At 40.4% G+C, this 24,037-nt stretch overlaps 1 protein-coding gene across 1 annotated transcript in view; it reads left to right on the forward strand.

Moving 5' to 3' along the window:
- Window positions 1–24,037, forward strand: part of LZTR1 (leucine-zipper-like transcription regulator 1) — a 38,895-nt gene that overhangs the window by 1,654 nt on the left and 13,204 nt on the right. The window contains exons 2-10 of the mRNA XM_010584752.1: window positions 73–159; window positions 853–932; window positions 1,306–1,414; window positions 3,041–3,124; window positions 4,631–4,688; window positions 5,277–5,416; window positions 6,400–6,601; window positions 22,935–23,045; window positions 23,862–23,954. Of these exons, the coding sequence (XP_010583054.1) occupies window positions 73–159; window positions 853–932; window positions 1,306–1,414; window positions 3,041–3,124; window positions 4,631–4,688; window positions 5,277–5,416; window positions 6,400–6,601; window positions 22,935–23,045; window positions 23,862–23,954 (964 nt within the window). The remainder of the gene's footprint in view (window positions 1–72; window positions 160–852; window positions 933–1,305; window positions 1,415–3,040; window positions 3,125–4,630; window positions 4,689–5,276; window positions 5,417–6,399; window positions 6,602–22,934; window positions 23,046–23,861; window positions 23,955–24,037) is intronic.

Below are 24,037 nucleotides of genomic sequence, written 5' to 3' on the forward strand. Positions count from 1 at the left end.
GAGCGCCGAGGGGAGCAGGCCCCCCCGGGCCTGAGGGGAGCGGGGCTGCCCCTCGCCGGCTCCGCGGCCCAGCTCAGCCGCCTCTCCCGTTCCTCCCCGCAGGAAGACGATGCTGAACGACCTGCTGCGCTTCGACGTGAAGGATTGCTCGTGGTGCAGGTGGGCTGCGCGGTGCTCGCCGGGCTCGCCCCTTCCCTGCCTGCCCGGCTGCTGGCAAGGCCGGGAGATGCTTCTTCCCTCAGCAGCTCGGGCCCAGGTGTAAAAGCTGGGGGCTCTACCGGAGCATCCAAGGGGAAGCATCACCACCCCCCCCCCCCAAGTGCTGTCACAGCTGACTTCTGGAAGCCTGCAGTGTGGCTGAGCTGTCAGGGATATGGAGTGCCCCCGCACAGCTCCTGTCTGTGAGGGGATGCTGGGCAGTACAGCGACGGACAGAGAGCCACGGGTTGCCACTGTTCAGACACCCTGTGAGAGTGCTGAAAGGATGCGTGGGGCGGAGGGACTGGGCTGCTGCAGCCCCTCAGGGCAGGAAAGATGCCAGGGGCGGCTCACAGATGTCTTTGCTTCGCTCCTTTGCTCTGGACTGTGCAGCCTGTTGTCTTACCTGTGCCTCACGTGCTATCTCTGTCAAGCAGATTTCAGCAGCGTTGTGTTTGTAGCCGTTTGTGCTTATAGTGTTAAGTCTGTCATAAAATCTTGGGCAGTATAATTAAGAAATCAAACCCACTGAAAACGCTCAAGAACAATAGAGTAACTTTTAACAATTGTTTCTTTTTTGAATCTGCACAATAGCTTTGAGTGCCTGAAGCATGACAAGGGTGTTTGATTGCTGCTGTTCTAAATGTCGTGCAGGGCTTTCACCACGGGGACCCCGCCAGCACCACGATACCACCACTCAGCTGTGGTCTATGGGAGCAGCATGTTTGTGTTTGGTAAGACAGTGGCAGATTACAGTTGTGCGCACTTGGAATGATAGATGTGCTGGTAGTATTGTTTTGAAAAAAGAATGAGATATTTTTAGGAAGTGTCGAAAGATCTTATACAGTAGCAAATCCAGTATTTTCCACAGCTGACCGTGATTTCTACTTTAGCATGGAAATACTTTGGCTGTTTTGTCTAAAGTAAAAAAGACTTGAAACATATTACCGTAGTGTAGGGTAGGGGTAGAGGAGAAGTCTCCCACCTGTAGTAGTCCATTAGCCAAATACCTTCCCTCTGTGCAGTCTAAACTTAAGTTTTCTTCTAATATAATGACTAGAAGCATGTATGCTGTATTGCATTTGAGTCGGATTTGTTGTTGCCCAGGTGGCTATACTGGAGACATTTATTCCAATTCCAACCTGAAGAATAAAAATGATCTCTTTGAATATAAGTTTGCAACTGGACAGTGGACAGAGTGGAAGACTGAAGGAAGGTAAGGAGCTGGCATCATTAGCCCACTCTTCAAGGGGATTTGAGTATAAGTCAGCAAACATTTAAAATGGCACAGTTAGAATTAGTTACAATGCTAATATTAAGGCTGCAGGACAATTTCTGCTCTACTTTCTTGATTAAAGTTTTCTGTATGTTTGAAGGAGTTTTTTTGCAAGGCCTCCATTCCAGGGTGTACTATATTAGAAATTTGACCAAAACCCATTCTTCATGTTTCATTTCTGTGACAGAAGGGATGGGAGCAAAGGAAAGTTTTTCTTTTGAATTGTTTATTTTTCAAGGATAGCACAAAATCTGTTAATCTCTCATAGTTTCAATTTAGTTTTATCAGAGACCAATTTGAAGCTTATTTGTCATTAAATCTAGACATTCTTTTCTGATTAAAGTTGGACTTTCTTGGAGCGCCTTGGCGCTTGAATTGCCAAATTCAATTGCCAAGGTGATGCGTGTGCACACAAATAAATTCAGAAGCAGATGAATGAGTTGATGATGTATCTTGGGATCTGTTGAACACAGGTTCCCGAGATTCAGCTTTCCAAGGCAAAATCAAAAGCAGTAACACATTACTTCTTAAAGTCGACTTTGTGCACGTTTCAGGATGTTACCCGTGACACTGATTTTGACCCAACCACTTAATGTTTACCACAGCCATGTATGGGACATACTGTGTCTTTACCCACAGTTCATTACGCATTTGAAGTTTCTGAAGTGCTGAATTTAGTGGGGAGAGGGAAGGGAACATTTCTTATTGTGATTTGTAGAAAGGGATGGGAATGCACAATCTATTCTTAAGTTACTGTTGCTCACCTCTGATGAACATATGTTATGTTTTAGAACATAGACCACATTATAAATTTCTCTTTCTGGTTAATCTAACAACTTCAGACATTTTGGAGAGTAATTCTCATTCATATTTTATGAACTCAAATGTCCTTTTCTTTCCCCACAGTTACAAGTGCATACTGCACAAATGACCTCAGAAAAGCTAACGTTACATCTCCTGGCCTTGTGGCATCACAGTTTTGTTCAACGCTTCTTGGCTGATTTAGTAAAAACAACAAAGATTGGGAAAGAGAAATCATAGGTTTGATCTTTTATTGTGGGCAGTGCATCTCAGGAACACCTCACTAAACAATCCTAAATAAGCATTGTGAGCTCTGTCCTGGCTCTTGTTTAAGTGTTCCACCTTCTCAGTGTGTGAAAACATGCACGGGATTTTTATAGCACAAGTGGATTGCTACTTTGCTATAATGATAGTGCTATTAATTGTCCCGCTATTTAGCTACTATCCATAAAATAATTTAAGAGTATTTGAGGCCTGGCAAGGAATTAGTTGGGATTTTTTTTTTTTCTTTTCTTTTTCTGTATGCATTAAGGTAATTTTTCTCTAATGAGGGAAGCAGAGTGTAAAATTCTAAAATGTACCCTTCAGAGGCTTGCTTTATGTTTTGAGGATGTATGACAGAAGCAATTTCGTGGCTTGAAGCCATTTTGTGTAGGGGACATCATTCTTCTTACATGTGCATTTTAGCTGTCACACAGATCCTTCTTACAGCACCTCTGCCGGTGATTTAAGAATATTTTTTTTTCTTAATTTTCTGAATTGTAGATTGCCAGTTGCTAGGTCAGCTCATGGCGCAACAGTGTATAGTGACAAGCTGTGGATCTTTGCAGGATATGATGGCAATGCACGGTATGTAGTGGGATCGTTCTCTCCTTGGGTGCTTCTGTAAAATCCCACTCCCTCACTTTTCACCTCTTTAGAGACGTTTTCATATACTAAGTGATTTAAACACATAACTGGAGCTTTGCAAAACCCAGCCTGTTGTTGAGCATTACATTTTTGCAATTCACCAGTTCATGTTCAAGTAAGTATGTGTTTAAAACCTAAAAATCTGGTGATTCAGAATGGCTGTGGATATATAATTTGACAGCCTTCTTGGCTGTAAAGATGCTAAACAATTTTTGAAATTTGGCAAATGAGCATTTCTCAAAAGATATCCGCCACAGGCCTTCTGATGTTGCTGAAGACTTACAGAGCAAAGCCTAGATTTTCTGTGAAGTCGTGTGACAGAACTAAGAGCAACATGTTAGCTTTTTCCCTGAAAATACGTGATATTATTTAGGTTGAGGGGAGATGAGATTTTGGATGGGAAAAGACTGGAAATGTGTGGTACTGAGAAGTTAGGGAGAGTCTGGTGCTTTGTCCGAGATGGCAGCTCTTTGCTTTTGCTATTAGTCTATCAGGGAAGAATCAATTCTGCACGCGTAATTTTTTTCTGTCCTGATGAACTTGTGAATTTTATGTTGATGCACAGTATTTGCATTGTGAGAGCATATAGAGATTGTCACAAACTAGGAGCTGTCTCAATGTCCTGGGTTGCCTCCTCTTCTGAGGAGGATCTGCAGAAAAGTTACCAGCTCCTCAAAGTCTGCAGGAGAACTGCTGTTAATTGGAAAAACAGATGGGATTTTTTTATTTTATTTCTGGAAGAAGAATTGGAGAAAGATGCATGACTCTCTGGCACTGCTCAGTTCCAGCTTAGGAGTTCCCCAAGGACCTTGGGTAGCTGGAAGGAGGGATTGGGTGAGAGGAGCTGTCTAATTTATGTTAAATATGCCTAATCACATTAAAAAAAGTCTTTTTGTGGAACATGAGCCTCCAGGCAGATTTAAACAAAGGAAGCATCTGTAGTTACTGTGAGTAACTTGTACTGGGAAAAGCATAGTCGGATATGTAGTAGTCAGTGATGTGTCAGGTTACCCACTTCGTCCTCTTTTACGTATTTAAGGTAGGATTCAGCCACATAAATAATTACTGTGGCCAGTCTCAGGGGTTAGCAGGGACGGGTAGAAGAAGGCAGGGTAACAAGGGGTATTTCTGTAAAAATCCTGGAGATTAAATAGCCTCAAATCCTTAAGCTCCAAGCAGAGTTGATGTGTGTAACAGTTAACTGTAGTATACTTGTATACTTGTAACCGGAAGGATGCTAAAGCAAGCTGAGGTCGTGGTATAAAATTTAGGTATAGGACAAAAATATTCAAATAGGTTTTTTATCTACTAGTGGAAGTAGAAGATTCTTCCTGTGCAGGAGAAGGAATGCTGATAAAATAGCATCTCTGTCCTTTCAACTCCATGAGCTAAAAATTACCAAAAATGAACTGTTTCAAATCAAGCGGTTTTTGTGTTATAACATAGGTTAAATGATATGTGGACAATTGGCCTACAGGATAGAGAGCTAACATGCTGGGAAGAGGTAAGAAGCTTTAATTTCAACTAACATAGAATTTTCTTTTTTGGTTTTCATACACAATTATTTAAAATTTCCTATGCTGGACTGCACTGCTCTCCCTTCAGAATGTATTTGTCACACAGATGAAAAGAAACAGTTCAAATTTGATTTTGTTTGTGTATTTGGAAAACCAAGTGTATATTAAAGTGTGATTTTTGCTTATGAATCTGTGAGCTAGTCCTAGACTGCCCATGGTGGCTCTGCTGTGCCCCCTATAAAAACAGACTGCATTTCCCACTTTAACTACTGCCATAGACTGGGAGCTTTGCTGACTGGCTATCAAGATCAGAGTCCTGATCCTCATAGTATCAGGGGCTTTAGAAATGTGGCCTCCCATCCTTTTTATCCACAGTAGAATTAGTCCGTGCAGACGTGTAAGCACAGCATTAGTTGATTACCCGTAGCCAGATTTATAGGGACTTGATTGTCTGCACACATCGCTGCCATGTGGTCTGTCTGTCTGCTGATGTATTGCGTGGTCCTGCAGCATACTCAACATGCGTAGTGCACTACAATAATACATTTTTAATTTTGAACTTTGTTATATTTCAGATTGAACAAAGTGGTGAAATTCCTCCTTCATGCTGTAATTTTCCCGTGGCTGTTTGCAAAGACAAGATGTTTGTTTTCTCTGGCCAGAGTGGAGCAAAAATTACCAATAATCTCTTTCAGTTTGAATTCAAGGAAAAGATGTAAGTGTAGCCAGTTAAATCGCACAAAATCCACATAATCCTTGACAACTTGAGTTGAGAAATGCACAGACTTAAGGATATTGAGGAGGAATACTGCATCTCATGACGAGGAAGGGTAGATAAGATAAAATATGGACTGTTTTAAATAAGACTTTGTTGTTTGCCATGTGCATCAGATAGGTCTTTTTCAGCAGATGAACGAAGTTTAGTAGATTGACTTTAAACAATAAGCATGAATCTTAGTGTATTCCGAGTGGGATGCCAAATACTACCTCCCTAAAAGTTGTTATGTGAATCTCTGGTTAAAACCAGCCAGAGGTCCTGTGAAATACCAGTTCATAGCGAAATTATTGGGAAATGTAAAATGCATGGTATTTTTTTTAACTCTTGAGTATTCAGTTTGGTGTGACTTGACTCAGAGTGTCGACCATTGCTCTGAAAATGTGGCCACTCTGATGGGATAAAAATGCGAAAAAGTGAGAATACAGATGCACTGGTTTGTTCTGACAACCTGGTTGGTCTGGTTACTGGCTGAAGTGGAACCACAACTGAAACAACACCTAATGGCCTCCAGACCTTGGCTGAAATCATGCTACCATAGTGAATAAGCGATGCCTTATCAAAATGGGATATGGTATCAGAATGGTGCCCTTTACTTAGAAAGGTTAGCTGTTAAGATGTGTATTAGTAGATCACCAATTCCTTCCTGAGTTGTGGTCTTTGAGCTGCTGGGGTTTACATAAGTACATCTGGGTTACGGAACCATGTTGCCTTTATCACATTTTCAGCTAGAAGTTCGGCAACACAGAGCTGACGTAGGTCTCTGAGAAATCTGCAGGATTAATCATCATCTGAGCTCATGCAGGTTGAATAACTACTGTAACAGAGCTCCTCTTCTTTATTCTTACAACCTGAGAGTTAGGAAACTTACTTTGCAGAAAATAATTGTAAAAAACCACACTGTTTCATGTTTAATGTCTCAGTTGGACACGAATTCCTACCGAGCACTTACTTCGAGGCTCCCCTCCTCCTCCACAGCGAAGATACGGCCACACAATGGTTGCATTCGACCGGCATCTCTACGTGTTTGGTGGTGCTGCAGATAACACGCTGCCCAATGAGCTTCACTGCTATGACGTGGACTCTCAGACCTGGGAAGTTATCCAGCCCAGCCCAGACAGTGAGGTAAAATGTTCAGCTTGTGTTTTTTCCTTTTACGTTCTGTCTTTTTTGGGCCCATTTTTGCTGTCAGACTTTGTACATGTTTTTGACAAGCACATTAACTTTTAGATAAATAGCGATAGCTCCTTCCCACCAATGGTTAAGCATCTGAAATGTTGTGGGCAACAGTCTTTAAAAATTAGTCAGTGTTGACACGTTTAAAACTTTGCTTAGTACTGTTTAAAGAAATACTGTAAAACACTTGTAATTCAAGTTATGAGTCAGTCCTTATCTGACAAGGATTAGTAATTAATTCACTGTGTGGACCAGTGGTTGTGAGCTTGGCTGTGTGATGCTCTTGAGGCAGAATTCAAAATTAGACAAGGTTTTGATTGTTTCACTGTAATAATGCCTGTGTGTGTAAAATCTTAGAAATTCTGTAATTATACAGAATAGCACTTCCCTTTTAGGTCAAGTGTAAAGCATTTGCTTATAAAGGTATGACTGTAGAATAATAACAGAGATCATAGGGAGAAATGGCTTTTTTGAACGTATTTGTGTTAATAAGATAAATAAATTAAAAAACGTAGGTTCTTTACATGAACATAAAAAGGCAGTAGACCACCGAGGGCCAAGTAAACACCTGAAATGAGAAAATATGAAAATAAAAAAGATGATGAACATGTTAATATCTTTCTTTTGGGGTGCTCATTACGATGCAGTGATTGTGTGATAAAATTTTGATTTTCTTCATAGCGCACTCATAGATACCATCTCTGGGATAACCTGGTATTTCGAGTTGGAGTGCTGAGGGTTTGAATGGCTTCCATACACATTTCAGTGAATGTGGTTTCAGTGGCCTCTGATCATTTCATTCCCAGAATGCACAAAAAAGTAGGTTTCTTGAAGCCTGTACTAATACGTCTGTTCCTGGATTTAGAATGGATACGTTGGCTGTATTTGTTCATTGTAATAGATTTTACCTTAAGCCATGTTAAAATACTTCAGCTGATTTAATAGTAGGTTTAGTGTGTTAGCTGATCTGTGGGGAAGAAATACTTGATGTTTGTGTGCTGTATAGAGAGCTGCAGAGATTAAGGTTATACCTTAAAGAGATGAATGTTACATGAATTAGGATCAAATGCAGATTTACTAATTTTGCCAGAATTGGTATGACAGAGCTGCTCCTGTCCTTGACTCTTGCACTACATTTTAGTTTGTTTGCAAAGACACATGACTTAGCATTTGGTGAATAGGAAAATACCCTTTACGCACTGCTTTTAAAGCAACAATGCATGTGGGCCACATTTTGAAAAATTATTTGACCAAAATATTTCATGGTAGCCTATTTGGGCTTTACCAAGCTGATTTATTTTCACATGACATTGATAAAACTGCATCTCCAACATTTTAAGCATACAGTTGCCTTCAGGGATGTAGATGCCGTTCCGTTCCTACTAACACTATCATTTGACTTAAGGCTTTCTCTGTCATTGGTTCTTCATGATACGATTGCTTATTGCTTTCAAGAGCAAAACTGCTCCTGACGGTGCTGTAAAACAGCATTGTTACCTGACTTATCCCCTGCTAAATTTCTTTTCATATTTCAGAGCTCTTCTCTTGGGCTGTTTGTAATCCCAGGCAGGTGTCTCTCTAAGTTGCACGTATTGTATTTTGAAGTTTCTTTCACAGTTATGGCATCTAGAGACTAATTTTGTAGAAGTGGGAAGTGAGATTAAAGCACTGTTGAAACATGTGATAGTAAATTTTCTTAAAAGACTGGTTAACTGCAAGATCTGAGAGACAGTTGGAATTTTCAGTAAGTTTTAAATGATTTTGTGCGTTCTGGAGTGATAACTAGATCTCAGAATTGTTTTCTTGAAGTTTCTATGAGCTTTTGGCAAAGACTTTTAACAGTGGCAATGAATCTCTAATACTATTCTCAGGACAGTCTGAACTTGAAATTTCCTTTCTTATCCATGTCTGTGAACAAAATTTTCCACATTAAGTTGAAACAAAGTAGAAGATGATGAGTGCAGTGCTGTCCCAGCACTTGAAGGATTCTTCTTGTGTGTGAAGTGATGGTGACCTCTGTTACCACGCAGCAGAATAATCTATCTTGGCTTTTGATAGAGTTGGGTTTTTTTTTTCTTTGTCTAATGGATGGATTGTATAGCATATGTTGTTCTTGTATTTTTCTGTATTATGTTATATGATCTTAGAAATGCTGCATTACAACTTCACTTAACAGCACTATAGCTAGATTAACTTTCATACTTATTATCATGTGATGAATTTCCTTAATTCTTTCTTATTTTGGACATTTAGCATTGAGTGGGTAAAGCCTCCAGAGTCCAAAATAAGAAGGCTTGGTGCTGATTTAGCTTAATTCAGTAGTGATTTTTACCGTGCTTTGCCAAAGAGATTTCTTATACTCATGCTGAAGGAGAGTGACTGCTGCCATTCCAGTCTTTCTTATTCTCTGAACTAAGACTAAGCGAGCCCTGAGAAGCTTTTGAGAGTGATCCAGATAGTGATTTGGACTTTTCAGACCTATGCGTGCCAGTAATAGAAACAGGCTGTCAGGTGGAAATGGTATTTGCCCCTGCTACCCTGTTGTGGGCAATGTGGAAGGTGACAAGTCACATGAGACTGAAGAATCTTGAGGTTTTTACCTGGAGAAGGTAGCACAATTTGAGCATTAGTAACAGTGGTGCAGGGTGAGTGCCGGGAAGGTTGTAGAAACAGTTCTGGAGGACTGTAGGTGCACTGAGACAGTCTTGCATTTTCTGCATTTTGGGTAAATAGGTAGAAACAAAAACTGGAAACGAGTCTGGCAATGGACCTGTTCTAGTTCTCTGCCCAGGTCTCTTGAAATTGTTGACAGTGCCTCACTGTGACATGGAGGATGGGAAAACGGCTTAATAAGTAGAAGAGGGGAAACTAAAGTGGAACAGGTCGGAACTTCAAAAATAAACCAGGAACTCCTATTTTTATGCTTTTAGGATGTCTCCAAAATGAATATCAAGACATGCTTTCTGAACTGCACATTTGCAGTCCATAGCTCCTCATACCTTTGTCTTGATGCTCTAATATATGTACATATATATTTTACAGAGCACAGAGCTATTCTTCCTATCTTTACTGTTAGATGATCTTCACAGCTGGGGGTTCTACTTTTCTAAGGCAGCCAGAGGTATATCATGTCTGAGTCCCTGCCTGCCTGCATAACACTGCCAAAGCTTCCTGAGGTGCTTTATTTCCTTTACACAGGGCTATCAGAAGATTTAAAAAAGAATTTAAATAGATTTTTTTTATTGGCCTCGGATTTTCCTATTGAACTCAAAACACCCTTGGGTTTCTGAAGAAGGTTGGAACAGCATAAAAAATCAGCAGGCAATAAGAGGGAAGATGCCCCATCTTGCACAGTTGCTTTCCAGCAGACAGACAGACACACACATGCATGCGGCAGTCTTGGTTTGTGCTACAGCAGAGGAGTGTTTTGCAGGGAATGACAGAGGAGCTCAAGGTCTGGGAGGGGCGCATGTCCATTTGTGGACACAGTCCTGCAGAATCAAAAGTGATGTTTAGAAACAGCCACTGCCTCATAGAGGACAAAGTGTCATAGGAAGAAGACAAAAATTTTCCTTCCTTGCAATGCTTAAAGAAGGTCAGTGCATAGGATAGTTAAACTGTCTGTGGATTGTTCCCCTGTTACCAGGTGAATTACCATCATCTCCCCAGTAACTGCAGGTACTAGCAAGCAGTCTGTCGTTCCTGAAGGTACAAGAGAAACCTCTAAAACTTGGCCTGTGAAACATTTCAGTCTCACAATTAGGCCTTTGAAAGGCAAGAGCAATAAAAATTTCTGACTTTCAAAGCTCTTGATTTTTCTTTTAATAAGCAAAAAGGGTAACCTTCTCTGGCTTACTTTGAGGCACAGTTCTGGAGTTTTTCAGATGGATTACAGTGACGTGGTTTGTGGGCAGCTAAGAAAGATTAAAAGGACTTACTCATCCTACTGTGGATGAGTCTGCCACAGTCTCCCTGTGCAGAGATCAGTTACACCCACTGAGGTATCTTCAGGCAAAAGAAACATGTTATTATGTGAACAAAACCCTGAATTCCTGCAATGAGGCCCCAACAAGATCTGCCTTCAGATGTGGTGAGTGTAGTTGTCAGGGTATCATGTTCTGCTAGGAGAGATAAAATTTAGCATTTCACAGTCCAAAGAGAAGACTGATACTTTTTATGTTTATAAATCATAGGTAGTGTTCAGACTTGTATCCTTTTTAGAAAATGTTTTTTAAAAATTTAAGATCTTTGTACCAGTGACCTTTTCATGTTTGTGCTCAGTAAGCTGGAGACATCTTGAAAATGTTAGCATTTATAAAAACCTGGTTATCAGAGTAGCTGTGGTTAAGATTGTTGCACAGCTCCATTTCTGTTTGTCAAGTCTACATTCATATCCCTTCTGAGGGATGTTTATTACATGCTTTTACAGAATTCTCCCACAGAAGACAAAATGCAGGCTTATGTGGATGATAGGCAGAAGGAATGTATTTCTGTAGCTCGCTCACCAGTAAGAAGTTAGAACAATACAGTATTAATATGACTCACATTAAATGGGTATAAAGTTGGATAACTGAAGGTTATGAAATATGGTTTTGAATGAGGAGTAGTTACTCTGCTTAGGTCCTTTAGGGACTGGTTCTTGTCATTGCATTGCTATAAACTTTTGTCAACAACCTTGAAAGAAAACAGAAATCACAGCTTTCCCCTAATATTTATTAATTGTCCAGATTGTTGCCAATTAATGATTAAAATAGCTGTCCACTCAGAGTGATTTGGATTTCTTCTTAAGGTGGGCACAAACAATATTTATTTCAGTATGTATGTAAAGCAATACATCTAAGAACAGGGTGTGTGGTCAATGTTTAATAGTTTCCCTTACATTATCCCTGGAAACAATGACTTAAAAACCTTAGTCATTGTGGGTAGCTGAGACAAGCTCCCTGTAATGTAAAATGGCTGGAAGTGCTGATGATGTTCTTGGCTCCAGAAGCCGACATAGGGTAGTATCATTTAGTAACATAAATACATTGTCCCCGTGTTTATTAGTCAGATCTTCCAGTATAACATCTCACCATCTTGTATTCACAAATCAAGGAGGTTATTCAGAGAGGAAAACTGAACGTGATTGAAGATTTGGAAACACAGTGACCAGCTGTGAAGTGTAGTCTCTTTTAGGGAAGGTTTAGGAACTTAATTCTTTGCTGGCTTACCTGGGGAATAGAGGCATTTTAATCTATTGGTAAAAGATGAAGCAAAATCCAGTGGCTTAAAGTTGAAACTAGAAATATTCAGACTAAAAAAAAGGAAATAAAAATTTACAAATTGTAAAGGATGAGGTTAATGATTCATTGGAACATTTTATCAGAGCTTTTTGGTAGATTCTTCACTATGTCTAAACTAGGATTTGATACTTTCTAACAAGAAAGGCTCCATTTCAGTACTACTTCAAGGAAGTCTTGTAGGTTGTTTTATGCAGGAAGTCGGATTAAGATCCCAAAAGCACTATTGTGGTAATTTGATTTTTGAATACACACCACAGTGCCAAAAAGAAGCAAATGGTTGGTCACTTGATTTTTGTTGTCTCTTGTTAGATTTCAGTATATGATCTTTTGAGACATATTCATTGGATTTGGCAATACTGGCTTTTTAAACTGTGCCTAATCCTCTCTGATGAATTACACATTAACACTACTTTTTAGATTTGCAACTGATACATTAAAATGATTTTAAAGGAAAGAGTGTTTGCTATTATTACAGCTGTAAATAAGTTACAGATTGTCTCATATTCTGACCTTTGCAGTTATAACGGCACGTGTTTGAATGTCATTGTTAAAGAATTAACCTCCCTGTTTCCATGCTGTATTCTCCAGTGATTGTCAAATGGAAAAATCTCATCTTCAGTGCAGAGCAGAATATCAAGTGATGTCCGCTGTCCCATCCCCTATTACTTACCATAACCAGAACTGTGAAATCTCTAGAAGAGCTGATATCGCAATAAGCTTTTGTTATTTATGACTTTGCTTTTGTATCTAGTGATTTATCCTGTGTTGTAGGTTCCATCATAATGGTCTTCAACCTTCTATCCTCTGCCACAATCCGTGACAATCCTTCTTCTGTATTAACTGCTTCATATGAGGAAGTGGTACTTACTGAGGTGATCCACTGCTTTACACCATTGTTAAGCTATAATAGATAAATTTATGTTGGCAACGTAGTTACGATGATCTCAGTAAATACATTGCAGACAAAATATTTTTGACTTGCTAACAGTAGTGCAGTGTTGAAGATTGCATGAGGAGTTTTGAGAAGTCTCTACCACCAGAAGTCTTTAGGAACAGGCTAGATGAACCTCTCCCAGAAAGGAAATAATTATTGTTGACCCTGGTTGGAGCAGAGGAATGGAAATAGCCTTTGATGAGGTCCTTTCCAAGTATCTGTGACAGATTTTTAATTCCCTGTTTTCTTGTATGGTACAATCAGGAAAATAAGAGGGGAAAAGAAAAGGCTAAATTTCCATCTTAGATGTAAATTAAATTTCCGTCGTAACAAGAGCTAAGCTGGGCTTCCAGACCTGGAGTATGCTAAAGAACAGGAGGAAGTCTTGGAATCACAAAAGCAGGTAGCTTGGAAGGGACTTCCAGAGGTTTTGAGTCTAACCTCGTGCTCAAAGCAGGTCTGGTTAGGGCAGGTTGCTCAGGACCTTGTCCAGTCCATTTCTGTGTTATCTCTAAGGATAGAGATCCAACAGCCTCTCCTGGCTTCTATTCCAGTGTTTGTCCACTATCATGATAAAAGATATCTTCCTCTCATTGAGAAAGAATTTCCCATGCTCTAACTTGTGTCTGTTGTCTCCTGTCTTTCCACTGGGCACCTCTCAGAAGAGTGGCTTTGTCTTGTCTGTGCTCCTCCTGTAGGTAGCTGCAGACAGTAAGGTATCTCTTTTGCCTTTTCTTCTCTCGTGCATCATGTGCTTCAGCCCCTGACCATCTTGGTAACCCTCCACTGGACTTGTTCATGTAGGTCAATGCCTTTCTTGTACTGGGGGGCCCAAAACTGGGCAGAGTACTTCAGATGTGCTCTTACAAATACTGAATAGAGGAGGAAAAATCCCTTCCTTCAACCTGCTGGCTACGCACTTTCTGATACGGCTGAGGATGCTGTTGGCCTTACTGCAGAACACTGCTGAATCCTCTTCAGCTTGTTGTCTACCGGGACTCCCAGGGGTTTCTTTGTACAGAGCTGTTCTCTAGACAGCCAGTCACCAGCCTGTATCATTGCAAGGAATTACTCTGTCCCAGGGGCAGGAGTTGGCTGGGAGGCACAAATTGCTGCTCGGGCACCGGTCAGCAGGCAGTGAGCAATTGCATTGTGCATCACTTGGGTCTAATTTCTTTTTGTTATATTCCTTTTCGTTACTATTATTATTATTGTTACTATTATATTTAATTTTATTTTAGTTGTTAAACTATTCTTATCTCAACCCACGAGTTTTACTTTTTTTTTTTTCGATTCTTCTCTCCATCCCACTGGGAGGGGGGAAGAGTGAGCAAGCAGCTGTGTGGTGCTTAGTTAAACCATGACATGGTGGAAGTAGCTTCCAGGAGGATTTACTCCATAACCTTCTTGGGACGAAGGTGCAGTTGACAGGCCTGTGGTTAGCTGGATGCTCCTCCTTACAGGTGAAAGAAGCCTTTGCCCAAGCTATATTCCTAGGTTCATATCATGCCAGGTTTTTAAAAGTAATAGGTGCTTCATGGATTATAAACAGCACTTTGTTTACTCTCAGGTACCTACAGCCATAAGCTAGGGTAGATGAGTTCATTGCCATAATCTGAAAGGAATAACTGTCTAAGGAAAGGCATAATAAACCCCTTCAGCATTTGCCACCTTCTCTTTGTTTATTTGCAGAGCTGTATGTCTTGAAGTTCACTCTAAAATGAGTCTCTTCCAATTTTGTCTGAAAAGCATATAGATTTTCTGCACACAGCATGTGAAAACATTTTAAATCCTTAAACCTCCTTGAACTTAACAAATATCCAAAGCTCTGTCTGCCCATCTGTTTGAGACTTTTATGCTGTTGCCTGGTATGATAGTGTAGAAGCATCTCTTGAGTATAAACAGCTACCAGTAGCAACATCTCATTTGGACCTGTTGTGGCTTATGGTTTTCTTCCAGTTTCAGAGGAAAAATAGGTAATTTTTTTTACCTTTTAGTTTATGTTGATTCGCCAGGTTTGCTTGGTGGTGGCTTTAGGTCTTTTTCTTTCATTTTGGCTTAGTGTTTTTAGTGGTATTGGAGGATAGAGAGCCTCATCAATGTTCCTAGATTGTGAAAGAGATCTGAGCACATCTTTGCTGGCTTTGGAGTTCAGTGCAACAGTCCGCTTCCTTAGTACCCACTTATTCCTATATAAGTGTGAGGCGAGTTAAAATTGACACAATTACAAATTTATTCTGTAAATATAAGAAGGCTTCTGAGAAGCTGAGAGAATGAGAAAGAAGAGCCTTGAAACAACTGCAGTGGATTTGATTTTAGCTATTTCCTAGTATTGCACATAGTGTTGAAATTTCAATCTGAAAAAGCACTGAAAATGTGTTAGAAATGCTTTGAGAAATGAATAAGAGATAGAAGATAAGCACTGAAAACAACACAAGTAGTCACAACCTGCAATAATAGTATAGCTAATACGTTCGTCAGAACCAAGAGATGCATCTCACAACAAGAAAGTTACATTTTTGTAACTGACCCAGATCTCTTGAGAGAGGTATGGAAGAGTTGCATCTGGACCATGAACAGGGCCAGCTCAAGCTTGCCCCTTGAGGACTGCATGGCTCTCTGGCAGAGCAGCGGTGGCTGCGTTAGCTCTGTGTGTGTTGCCTGTTGTCACGCTGTGGTGTAACCATCAGCCGTAGAAAAGGTTTTACTTTGTCATCTTCCAAATGTGCTAGTCAGCTTTGACATAAAGTACAGGTTGTCACTTTGTGGTGATCCATCTGCCCGTTTTTTTCATCAAGCCAGCATTGTGGGAAGTCTGTCTCAGACTGTGGGAATAGCTGACGGATATTGCCTCTTTGCCATCTTTGTTCATGATCTGCATTCTTCCTACCTGCAGTAAATAAAACCCTCAGCTTCTCATGAAGAACCATGGGGGGAAGAGGGCAGACAAAAAGCAATTAGTGCGTAAGATTTTAATTGCTGTGTACCTCTGTCATTGCAAAAAAAAAAATAAGAAAACTACACAGCTAATTTGTTAAATTGTTCACACAGCGACAGGCTCCAAAAGAGACCATGGTGCTTTCTCTGGACTGCTTCTGTTCTGGATACATGGCATGATCTTTTGGAGCTTCAGCTGCACGGGGACTCCTGCTCCGTGTCCAGTCTCTCATGCCTCCCATCTATACTTCTACACACTATTGTTTTTAAATCTTGTAACCAGGTGTCCTATCCAGAAGTGGCTGAGCGAGTATCTGCCCCAGAAGAAGCTCCCTCCTTGCCCTTGGAAGAACATGGTTTAAAAAAATCTCGGGATGTATTTGGTTTAGATTTCGGCATAACAACAGTTAAACAACCACCTACAGCAGGCTCAGAGGTAAATAAAGAAACACTTGGAAGTGAAAAGGACTTCAAAAATGCAAATTAAATTTATTCCAGGAGAGAGAAATAAATTCCAGCCTTGTATATGCTTTTTCTCCTCCACTCCTTTTTTTTCTCTCCTTGAAATTTATCTTGAGCTATTTCAGCTTAAACTGTAATCTAAAAACCATTTAAGCTTTGACTCTGCATGTGCAAGTTCTAAATTGCATATAGAAAACTAGTGTTGACCCTTGAGTGGAAACTATTCATTTGATTTAATTTTACTTTTACATTGATAAAACTTAATTTATTAAGGGCTTCAAGTGAAGCTGAATGTATTCCCGGTGAGGTCAAAATTTAAATCAATGAGTTTACGTAGGGGTTTGCACAGGTTTAACTCAGTTTATTTTAAAGTATGTGGAATCAGTCCCAGAGATGATGCTCAGGGCTGTAATCTCAACTATTTGAATGATTGATTACTAGGCGCTCTAGCACAGGGAGAAGCAACACTAATGCACAGCTTTGTAAGCCAAATCAGAACCCTGATGAGCATCACAGGACAAACTCAATTCGTGCTGTCTAGACAGGATATGGAGTGAGTTTGAGCACAAGAAATGGAAAACTAAAAAAAAAAAAAAAAAAGACTTCTGGAATACTTGAATTTTGGAAATGACGGCTCAAACCATGCTGGCAATGTGGAAGGGTATACTGAAAGCAAAGCAAAGGTGACTGATGAGATCTGCTTTTGAAAGCAAAGATTCCAGCTTGAAAAGAGCCTCAGATTGCAAATCTCATTAAGCTTAAAGAGAAAACCTTCAACAGATGAAACAGGGCATTGTATCTCAGAGAGGGGTGCCAGCCCGGATCATCAGAAGTGTCAGGATTGAATCTAAAATTCTTTTTGTCAGGCTTTACTAATAAAGTAAGGAGATCATGCTGATTGAGAGGTAAGTATAGGATCTAGAGCTGACAAATACATTCAGGCTGACAGTGCATCTTAGTCTGTGATTTTTAGCATTCTCCTACGCACTGGGAGTGAGAAGAATGATAGCCCTTTGGATTTGCACATGACTATCTGGAGTTGCACCAGCAGAAACCCTTACTGAAATTACAGTTATTGCAAATCAAAACTATAGTTTTGCACAGATTATCTCACCTGCCAGACTCAAGTTATGTTTGCACAGTGCTGGCTTAAGGCAGGAGTTGTTACTATATCAGGAGGACTTGACCAGTAGGTATGCTGGTATGCCTTTATCGTTAAGCATACCTAACAAGCCTGGCTCTATGGTGTAATGGCTCTGTTTATCACTATAATCTTGAGTGCAGTTCTTGCCCTGTTATCTGGAATATTTACACTAAGGTACATCAGGGAAGGGTTGCCATCATCTGAAGAGAAGTGAAGGTGTGGGAGGAAGCGTCTGGTGGACCACAGAACTGGCAAAGCTCTTGCTCTCTGCTCATGAAAACAGCCCATCTCAGCTACCTCTACACAAACACATGTGGCTTAGGAGACAGGGGGAATTAGAAGGTCATGCACAGTTGCAGAGCCGTGACCCTGTTGGACATGGTGAGATAGCTTACATGACCAGAAAGGTTGGGAAGGTGAGGAGAAGCGGTTGTGCTCCATGGGAAGGAGTGCCTGGAGCTTTGCCTTGGGATGGGTGGTGAGCCAGTTGGGAGCTAATGGGTAAGGATCAAAGGATAGACCAACATGGATGACACTGGAGAGATTTTAGCTTCAAGTGAAACAGTAAGCAGCAGGAAGAGAGTGCTGACTTTTAGCAATTTAGGACATGGCGAAGTCTAAACAGAGTTTTGTGGGATTGTGAAGGGACAGTGGTCTACTACCAGCAGGACTTTGGAACTTGACAAGGTGAAACACTGGGAGAAAAGAGGGCAAGAGGAGATCTCAGGAAAACTGTCCAAAAAAACGCCCTGACAGATTCATAGCATGAAGTGTATGTTCATTACTTGGCAGCTCTTAAGCAGAAATCTGCACTTCTCCATACCGCATTCAGAGCCCTAGCAGCTGGACTTAGAATGCAGAAAGTACCAGAATAACCTTAAAATTTTACCGAGAGCAGCAGCTGAAAGATACCCTGCAAACTGTGCACATGCTGTTAGTCTACTGTAGTCTTTCTTTATGATCTCAGAAAATTAAAACAATTTCTTTGAGCTTCTTTGCCAGCTGTAAAATGAGGCTGACCAACACATTCCCATGTCACAAGCAGGATGTGGAACAGTTGATGAGACTGTGCTTGTAAAAGACGGAAATTAGGATAAATGTGTTATATTGCAAAACAGAGGCTTAGTTTCATGTTCACGCTACACTGTCTTTGTTTCTCTGAGAGCAGCAGTTCCTAATGGTAACCTTGGCTTATAGTGTTGTGAGCAAGGAGTCATTCACTGTATATTTGAGTGATAGATTTGTTGTCTAAGACAGTTCTAATAAACTGCAACTAGTAATAATCCTTTACTTGTGCAGATGGATGGAGTACAAATATGCAGACCATCAGGAGAATCCCTAGGAAAGCTGTAAGAGCAATCAGCAAACATGACCCCATTGAAAAGCTGAAAGAGCTGGAGATGCCTAGTGAAGGGAAGATGAGAGGTGAAGCATACATTTTGAAACGCAGGAACAGTTACTGCAGAAAGGAGGGAAAGAAGCTCTTTTCTGTGGTTCTGGTGGGTAGGACAAGAGGTGATGTGATTAATGCTGAAATTGCACCAAGGAAGGAGTAGCTTAAACAGGAAGAAACATGGTGCATCTTTTTCTACCTACACAATTATTTGTAGTAGAGTGATTGTGTGTTGAAAATTGGGGTTTCTGTACTCTCTCTTAGGCTCTGACAAGGGATTGTGATCCAGTGGCTGCAATCCTGTAGTGCCTTTCAAGTCTTAGACAGGTTTGCTCTATTGTAGACAGTGATTCTTGTCCCACCTTTGCATGAACTGACCTTCTTGGGGTTTTATCAAATCAGATTTGGCTGTGTGCACTAGTACAAGGGATGAGACTTTGCTCAGTAGTGAGTGTTGTGGTTTAACCCCAGCCAGCAACTGAGCACCATGCAGCCGCCCAGTCACTTCCCCCCCACCCAGTGGGATGGGGGAGAGAATCAGGGGGAAAAAAAGTAAAACTTGTGGGTTGAGATAAGAACAGTTTAATAGGACAGAAAGGAAGAAAATAATAATGATAATAATAATAAAATAACAATAATAGTAATAAAAGAATTGGAATATACAAAACAAGTGATGCACAGTGCAGTTGCTCGCCACTCACTGACTGATGCCCAGTTAGTTTCCAAGCAGTGATCCACACCCCCAAGGCCAACTCCTCCCAAGTTTATATACTGGGCATGACATCACTTGGTATGGAATACCCCTTTGGCCAGTTTGGGTCAGCTGTCCTGGCTGTGTCCCCTCCCAGCTTCTTGTGCCCCTTCAGCCTTCTTGCTGGCTGGGCATGAGAAGCTGAAAAATCCTTGACTTAGTATAAACACTACTTAGCTACAACTGAAAATATCAGTGTGTTATCAACATTCTTCTCATACTAAATCCAAAACATAACACATACCAGCTACTAGAAAGAAAATTAACTCCATCCCAGCCAAAATCAGGACAGCGAGGAAGACACAGATATATAAATATCTGCATAAAAGAAGCTCAGATTCATTTCTTCTGGTAGGTTATAAGCCACCTGAATTACCTCAGCCTTAGGCAGGGCAAACCACATGGTTTTGCCAGCACATGTCCTGTGAAATACAGGTCCATGGATGGTGAGCAGAGCGATGACTGTTCCCTCTGGTGTTTAAAATAAGACCACGTAACTCCAACCCTCCCGTGTTGGACTGCTGAATTTGGCATGCAGGGCATAGTTTTGTGTGTCTGTTTTTGTGAATTTCCTCGTGGACTCTTCCTCCGCAGCATCCCATGCTGGGAGGATTTCTGACCATCCGGGCTAGCAAAATAGATATTATTTCATGTCTGTTCCTTATAAACTCTACCTGGGTTGAGTGTATCCAGCAGCTGGATTTGGCAGCTTGGGAGGTCTCCCAACAAAAAATTCAAGATAGGGCAGGCTTTTGGCATCTGCTATTGGTGGATGAGGAACGCGGAGCCCAGCATATCTCTCCAGCTGTTTATGCTCCTGAGCTCTATTAACCTTTTTGCCCTGAATATTTTCTTCTTGAGGACCCAGCTGCCCTGGTTTGCACTGGGCCAGAGTTTTTCTTTGGCCAAAGCCTTGGTCCTGGGAGGGCAGAACGTTGTTATCCTTGAAGGTGGCATCGGTATCTCACTGTTTGGCCGGGTTGCCATCACCATGTGAGGGTTTGTGCTGGCTTGAACTCTGCTATTCTGATTCAGCAAGACAAATACCCTGAAACCCTCAGCTGCACAATGTTTTGATGAACTGTATATGGCCTTTCTTTTTCTGGGCTATCCTTTCATATTTTACATTTCTCTTACTACTCACTTTAAAAATGTGGTATGTATATTTAAAAAGTAGAGTTGTTGATTGCTTAAGTTATTAGTAAGTGGCAAAGTTCTGGTTCCTTGTCCACTCTGGTACCAACCATTACAAATTAAAAATCATTGTTACAACATTCCTTACAGATCGTTTGAGTTAAATATGATGCGACTAGCAAGTATGGTGTTACTTGTTTAGATATTCAGATGATTCATATTTCCTTTCTGGCATCAATTGTTAAAATGCTGTAAGTTTTTTTGATTGAAAAAAATGTGGTTGTTAAATACAATGGCTGCTTTTAAAAGCAAATACGAGAGAATATTGAGAATTATTTCAATTAAAAACAAAGCTAAAGTATTATTTTTTTAAAAAAAGAAGACAGGGAAAATTACCTGAATAAGTATAAACCAGGTGGCCTGCATTTGGTCTCTGGCAGAATAGTTTGGGGTTTTTTTGTTTTGGTTGGAGAGTTAGTTGTAAGGAAGATATTAAAAGACAGCTAATATCAGCCCATCTAGTTGTGTGGAAGTAGGTCTTGGCAAGCAAACTCCATATTTTGGGATGAGGTTGGAGGTCCAGTTGATAAAGGTCACTGATGTATTTTTAAACTACTATAATATGTTTGATTTTTTTCAGTCAGTACATCTTAATTAATGGGATTACTACTAAGAACAAATAGAGGCCATATAAAATAGATTATATTTGACAGTAATCTCATCCTCTTTTGGAGCGTTATCAAACAGGGGCCCAGCAGGAATGTACTAATAGATCAATATTATTCTATAATCTTCCCATCACAGTATTTATTAGCACCACCTTTAAAGTTTCTTTGATAAAGTATCCATGAAGTATGCTGGAGACAGAAGGTATCTTGTTTAGCCAAGATGGCTTGTTAAACTGGCACAGGCAAATGTGCATTTTAATGTGACCAAATCTGTGGTTTGTACATCTGAGAAAAAAAACCAAAAACCAGGTCCTAGTTATTGCATGGGGGATTGTATCCTTAAAAGCTGTAGTTTGAAGAAAAGAAAAAGTCATGGAAAGTCTGGTGAGTAACAAGCTAAATGAGACCGTTGTGTGATGCTGTGGTAAAAGGGATAAGTCAGTGGTAATGAAAAATGCCAGTCAGCATGGTTTCCTGGAAAATATGTCTCTCCAGATAAACATAATCTTGTTTCATGTCTGAGTTTACTTGAGTGGTGTCTATAAATATGTACAAGAAGAGAAGATTTCTTATACCAAGGGACTTTTTTTTCGTAGGCAAAGATTTAATGAGATTTGCTGCCTGGAAGACAAAACAAGCCTGATCAAACTAGGAAAAAAAAAAAAAAAAAGAAGTTACTATCACCACTTGAAGACTTTATATGAGTCATCTCAGTGAGATGTGCTAATCTGATCAGATACCTTTTGTGTAACCTCAGAAGAAACGGGTAAAAATGATGTGGTCTGTCCCGTGCAGGAGGGTCATGGCAGCTTTGACTTGCAGTGACTCCTTCCCGCTTCAAAAATCATCCAATTTTGCAATTCCAAGGTGAACTGTGTGTTGCATGGAATGGTGCGATCCCTCAGTCCTATAAATAGATGGGGCTTCATGCAGTGTGGAGTGGCTTTTTTTTCTGTGGACCTGGCATGATGGAGAAAGGAGACTTGACTCCGTGGTGCCAGCTCTGTAAATGTCTCCAACTTTGGGCTTCTGTGCAGAATCTGGCATTGTTGGAGGAGCTTGTTAGCCAGATGGTTCAGCCCCAGCAAGCTGTGGGGAAGGCGTGCATCTACAAGCCTGGAGTTCAATATCCTGCTGAGATAGATGTTCGTTTACCTTTCAAGTTCCCAGTAATATTCAGCACAAGCTCTGAGTTTGCATAGTGATCACATTTGCAGAATCTGTTTATTTCTAGAAGTGCATTTTATTTTTCTATGTAAAACTTAGTGCTGAGTCTGAGTTTGGTAAATGATATAATTTGTAACTATCATGATACGTAGAGCCCTATGTACGTACCATTCTGATTAGAAGGTGCAATGAATAGGTGTTTTTAAGTATGACTGGAAAGTATGTCCTAGATACACTAGGAAACAATCCTAAATAATAAATGTCAATCTTAGGATGCAAGCTTTCATGTCACTTCAGACTACATTGATTTTCCCTTCTCAATGTTGATCTCTTGCAAGTCCTTTTTCTTGGGAGAAAAAAAAAAGTCTTTTATTTATTTCCTCACCTATTTTGTCCTTTTCTTTCCCTAGTTACCCAGTGGGAGACTCTTCCATGCTGCAGCTGTTATCTCAGATGCTATGTACATCTTTGGTGGTACAGTGGACAATAACATTAGAAGTGGAGAAATGTACAGGTTCCAGGTAATTCACTGATAAATGTACTCAAACATCCACACAAATTCTGCATGAATCCTTCTGGCTCTGTCTCCAGACGCAGCAGAGTTTCTGGTTTGGCTCATCGTGAACTTGATGGCTTTCGTTTTGCATCCTTCCTGCAGGCAGCCTTTGCATTTCAGATTCAGCTGCCAAAGATTAATGTGTATATTTAAAAATCTCTTGAGAAATGTTATCTGGACAGACATTTTGGTAAGGCCAAGCTCTCCAGTGCCTTCTAAAGTCCTAACAGAGGTCATGACAACTTATTTTGACAAATTATTGAAAAATGTATCAGACAGGATTTGCCAGGATGATTAACTGAAAATTGACTGTTCCTCTTCATGTACTATCATGTTCAGGGTTCCTGGGCCAGAGCATTTTGTATTGGAGTTTTATCTTCGTGCAGCACTCCCACTTCCACCCCCGCAGTAACTATGGGAATTTTAAATTTTAAATTTCAAGATACTCACACCAGGTCAAATCCCTCCTTACACTCAAGGTTATTTTTATTGCGTGGGACCCTCAGACAAGTCCTGAGGGCAGGTGGGACTCCTAGCCACCAAATCCTGAAATCTGCAAGTTGTGGTGAGACATAATTCTTCCATGTTACTGTTATCTTTCATTACCCTCACCACAGAGGAAGCCCTTGCATGTGTTTGGTTTGCTTGTTATTTTCTGCTTTATATACTATACTGAGGTTGAGCTAATAAGAAAATCCAGTGCTAGTATATGTAACTACAGTGCTTTTGGATATAGCCATTTGAAATGAATTCTGTCTTCTGTGGGGTTTTATTTTTTTAGTTTTCTTGTTACCCTAAATGCACCCTACATGAAGATTATGGAAGGCTATGGGAAAACAGGCAGTTCAGTGACTTGGAGTTTGTTTTGGGAGAGGTGAGTAGAATTTATTGAAAAGCTGCCAACGGGGGTGTTACTGCATGTGTAGCATGTTTGCTGGGAAAAAGCAAATTGTACAA

This window comes from Haliaeetus leucocephalus, unplaced genomic scaffold (genome assembly GCF_000737465.1).
Source record: "Haliaeetus leucocephalus isolate CR32 unplaced genomic scaffold, Haliaeetus_leucocephalus-4.0 Scaffold1000, whole genome shotgun sequence".
In the NCBI taxonomy this organism is placed as follows: Eukaryota; Metazoa; Chordata; class Aves; order Accipitriformes; family Accipitridae; genus Haliaeetus; species Haliaeetus leucocephalus.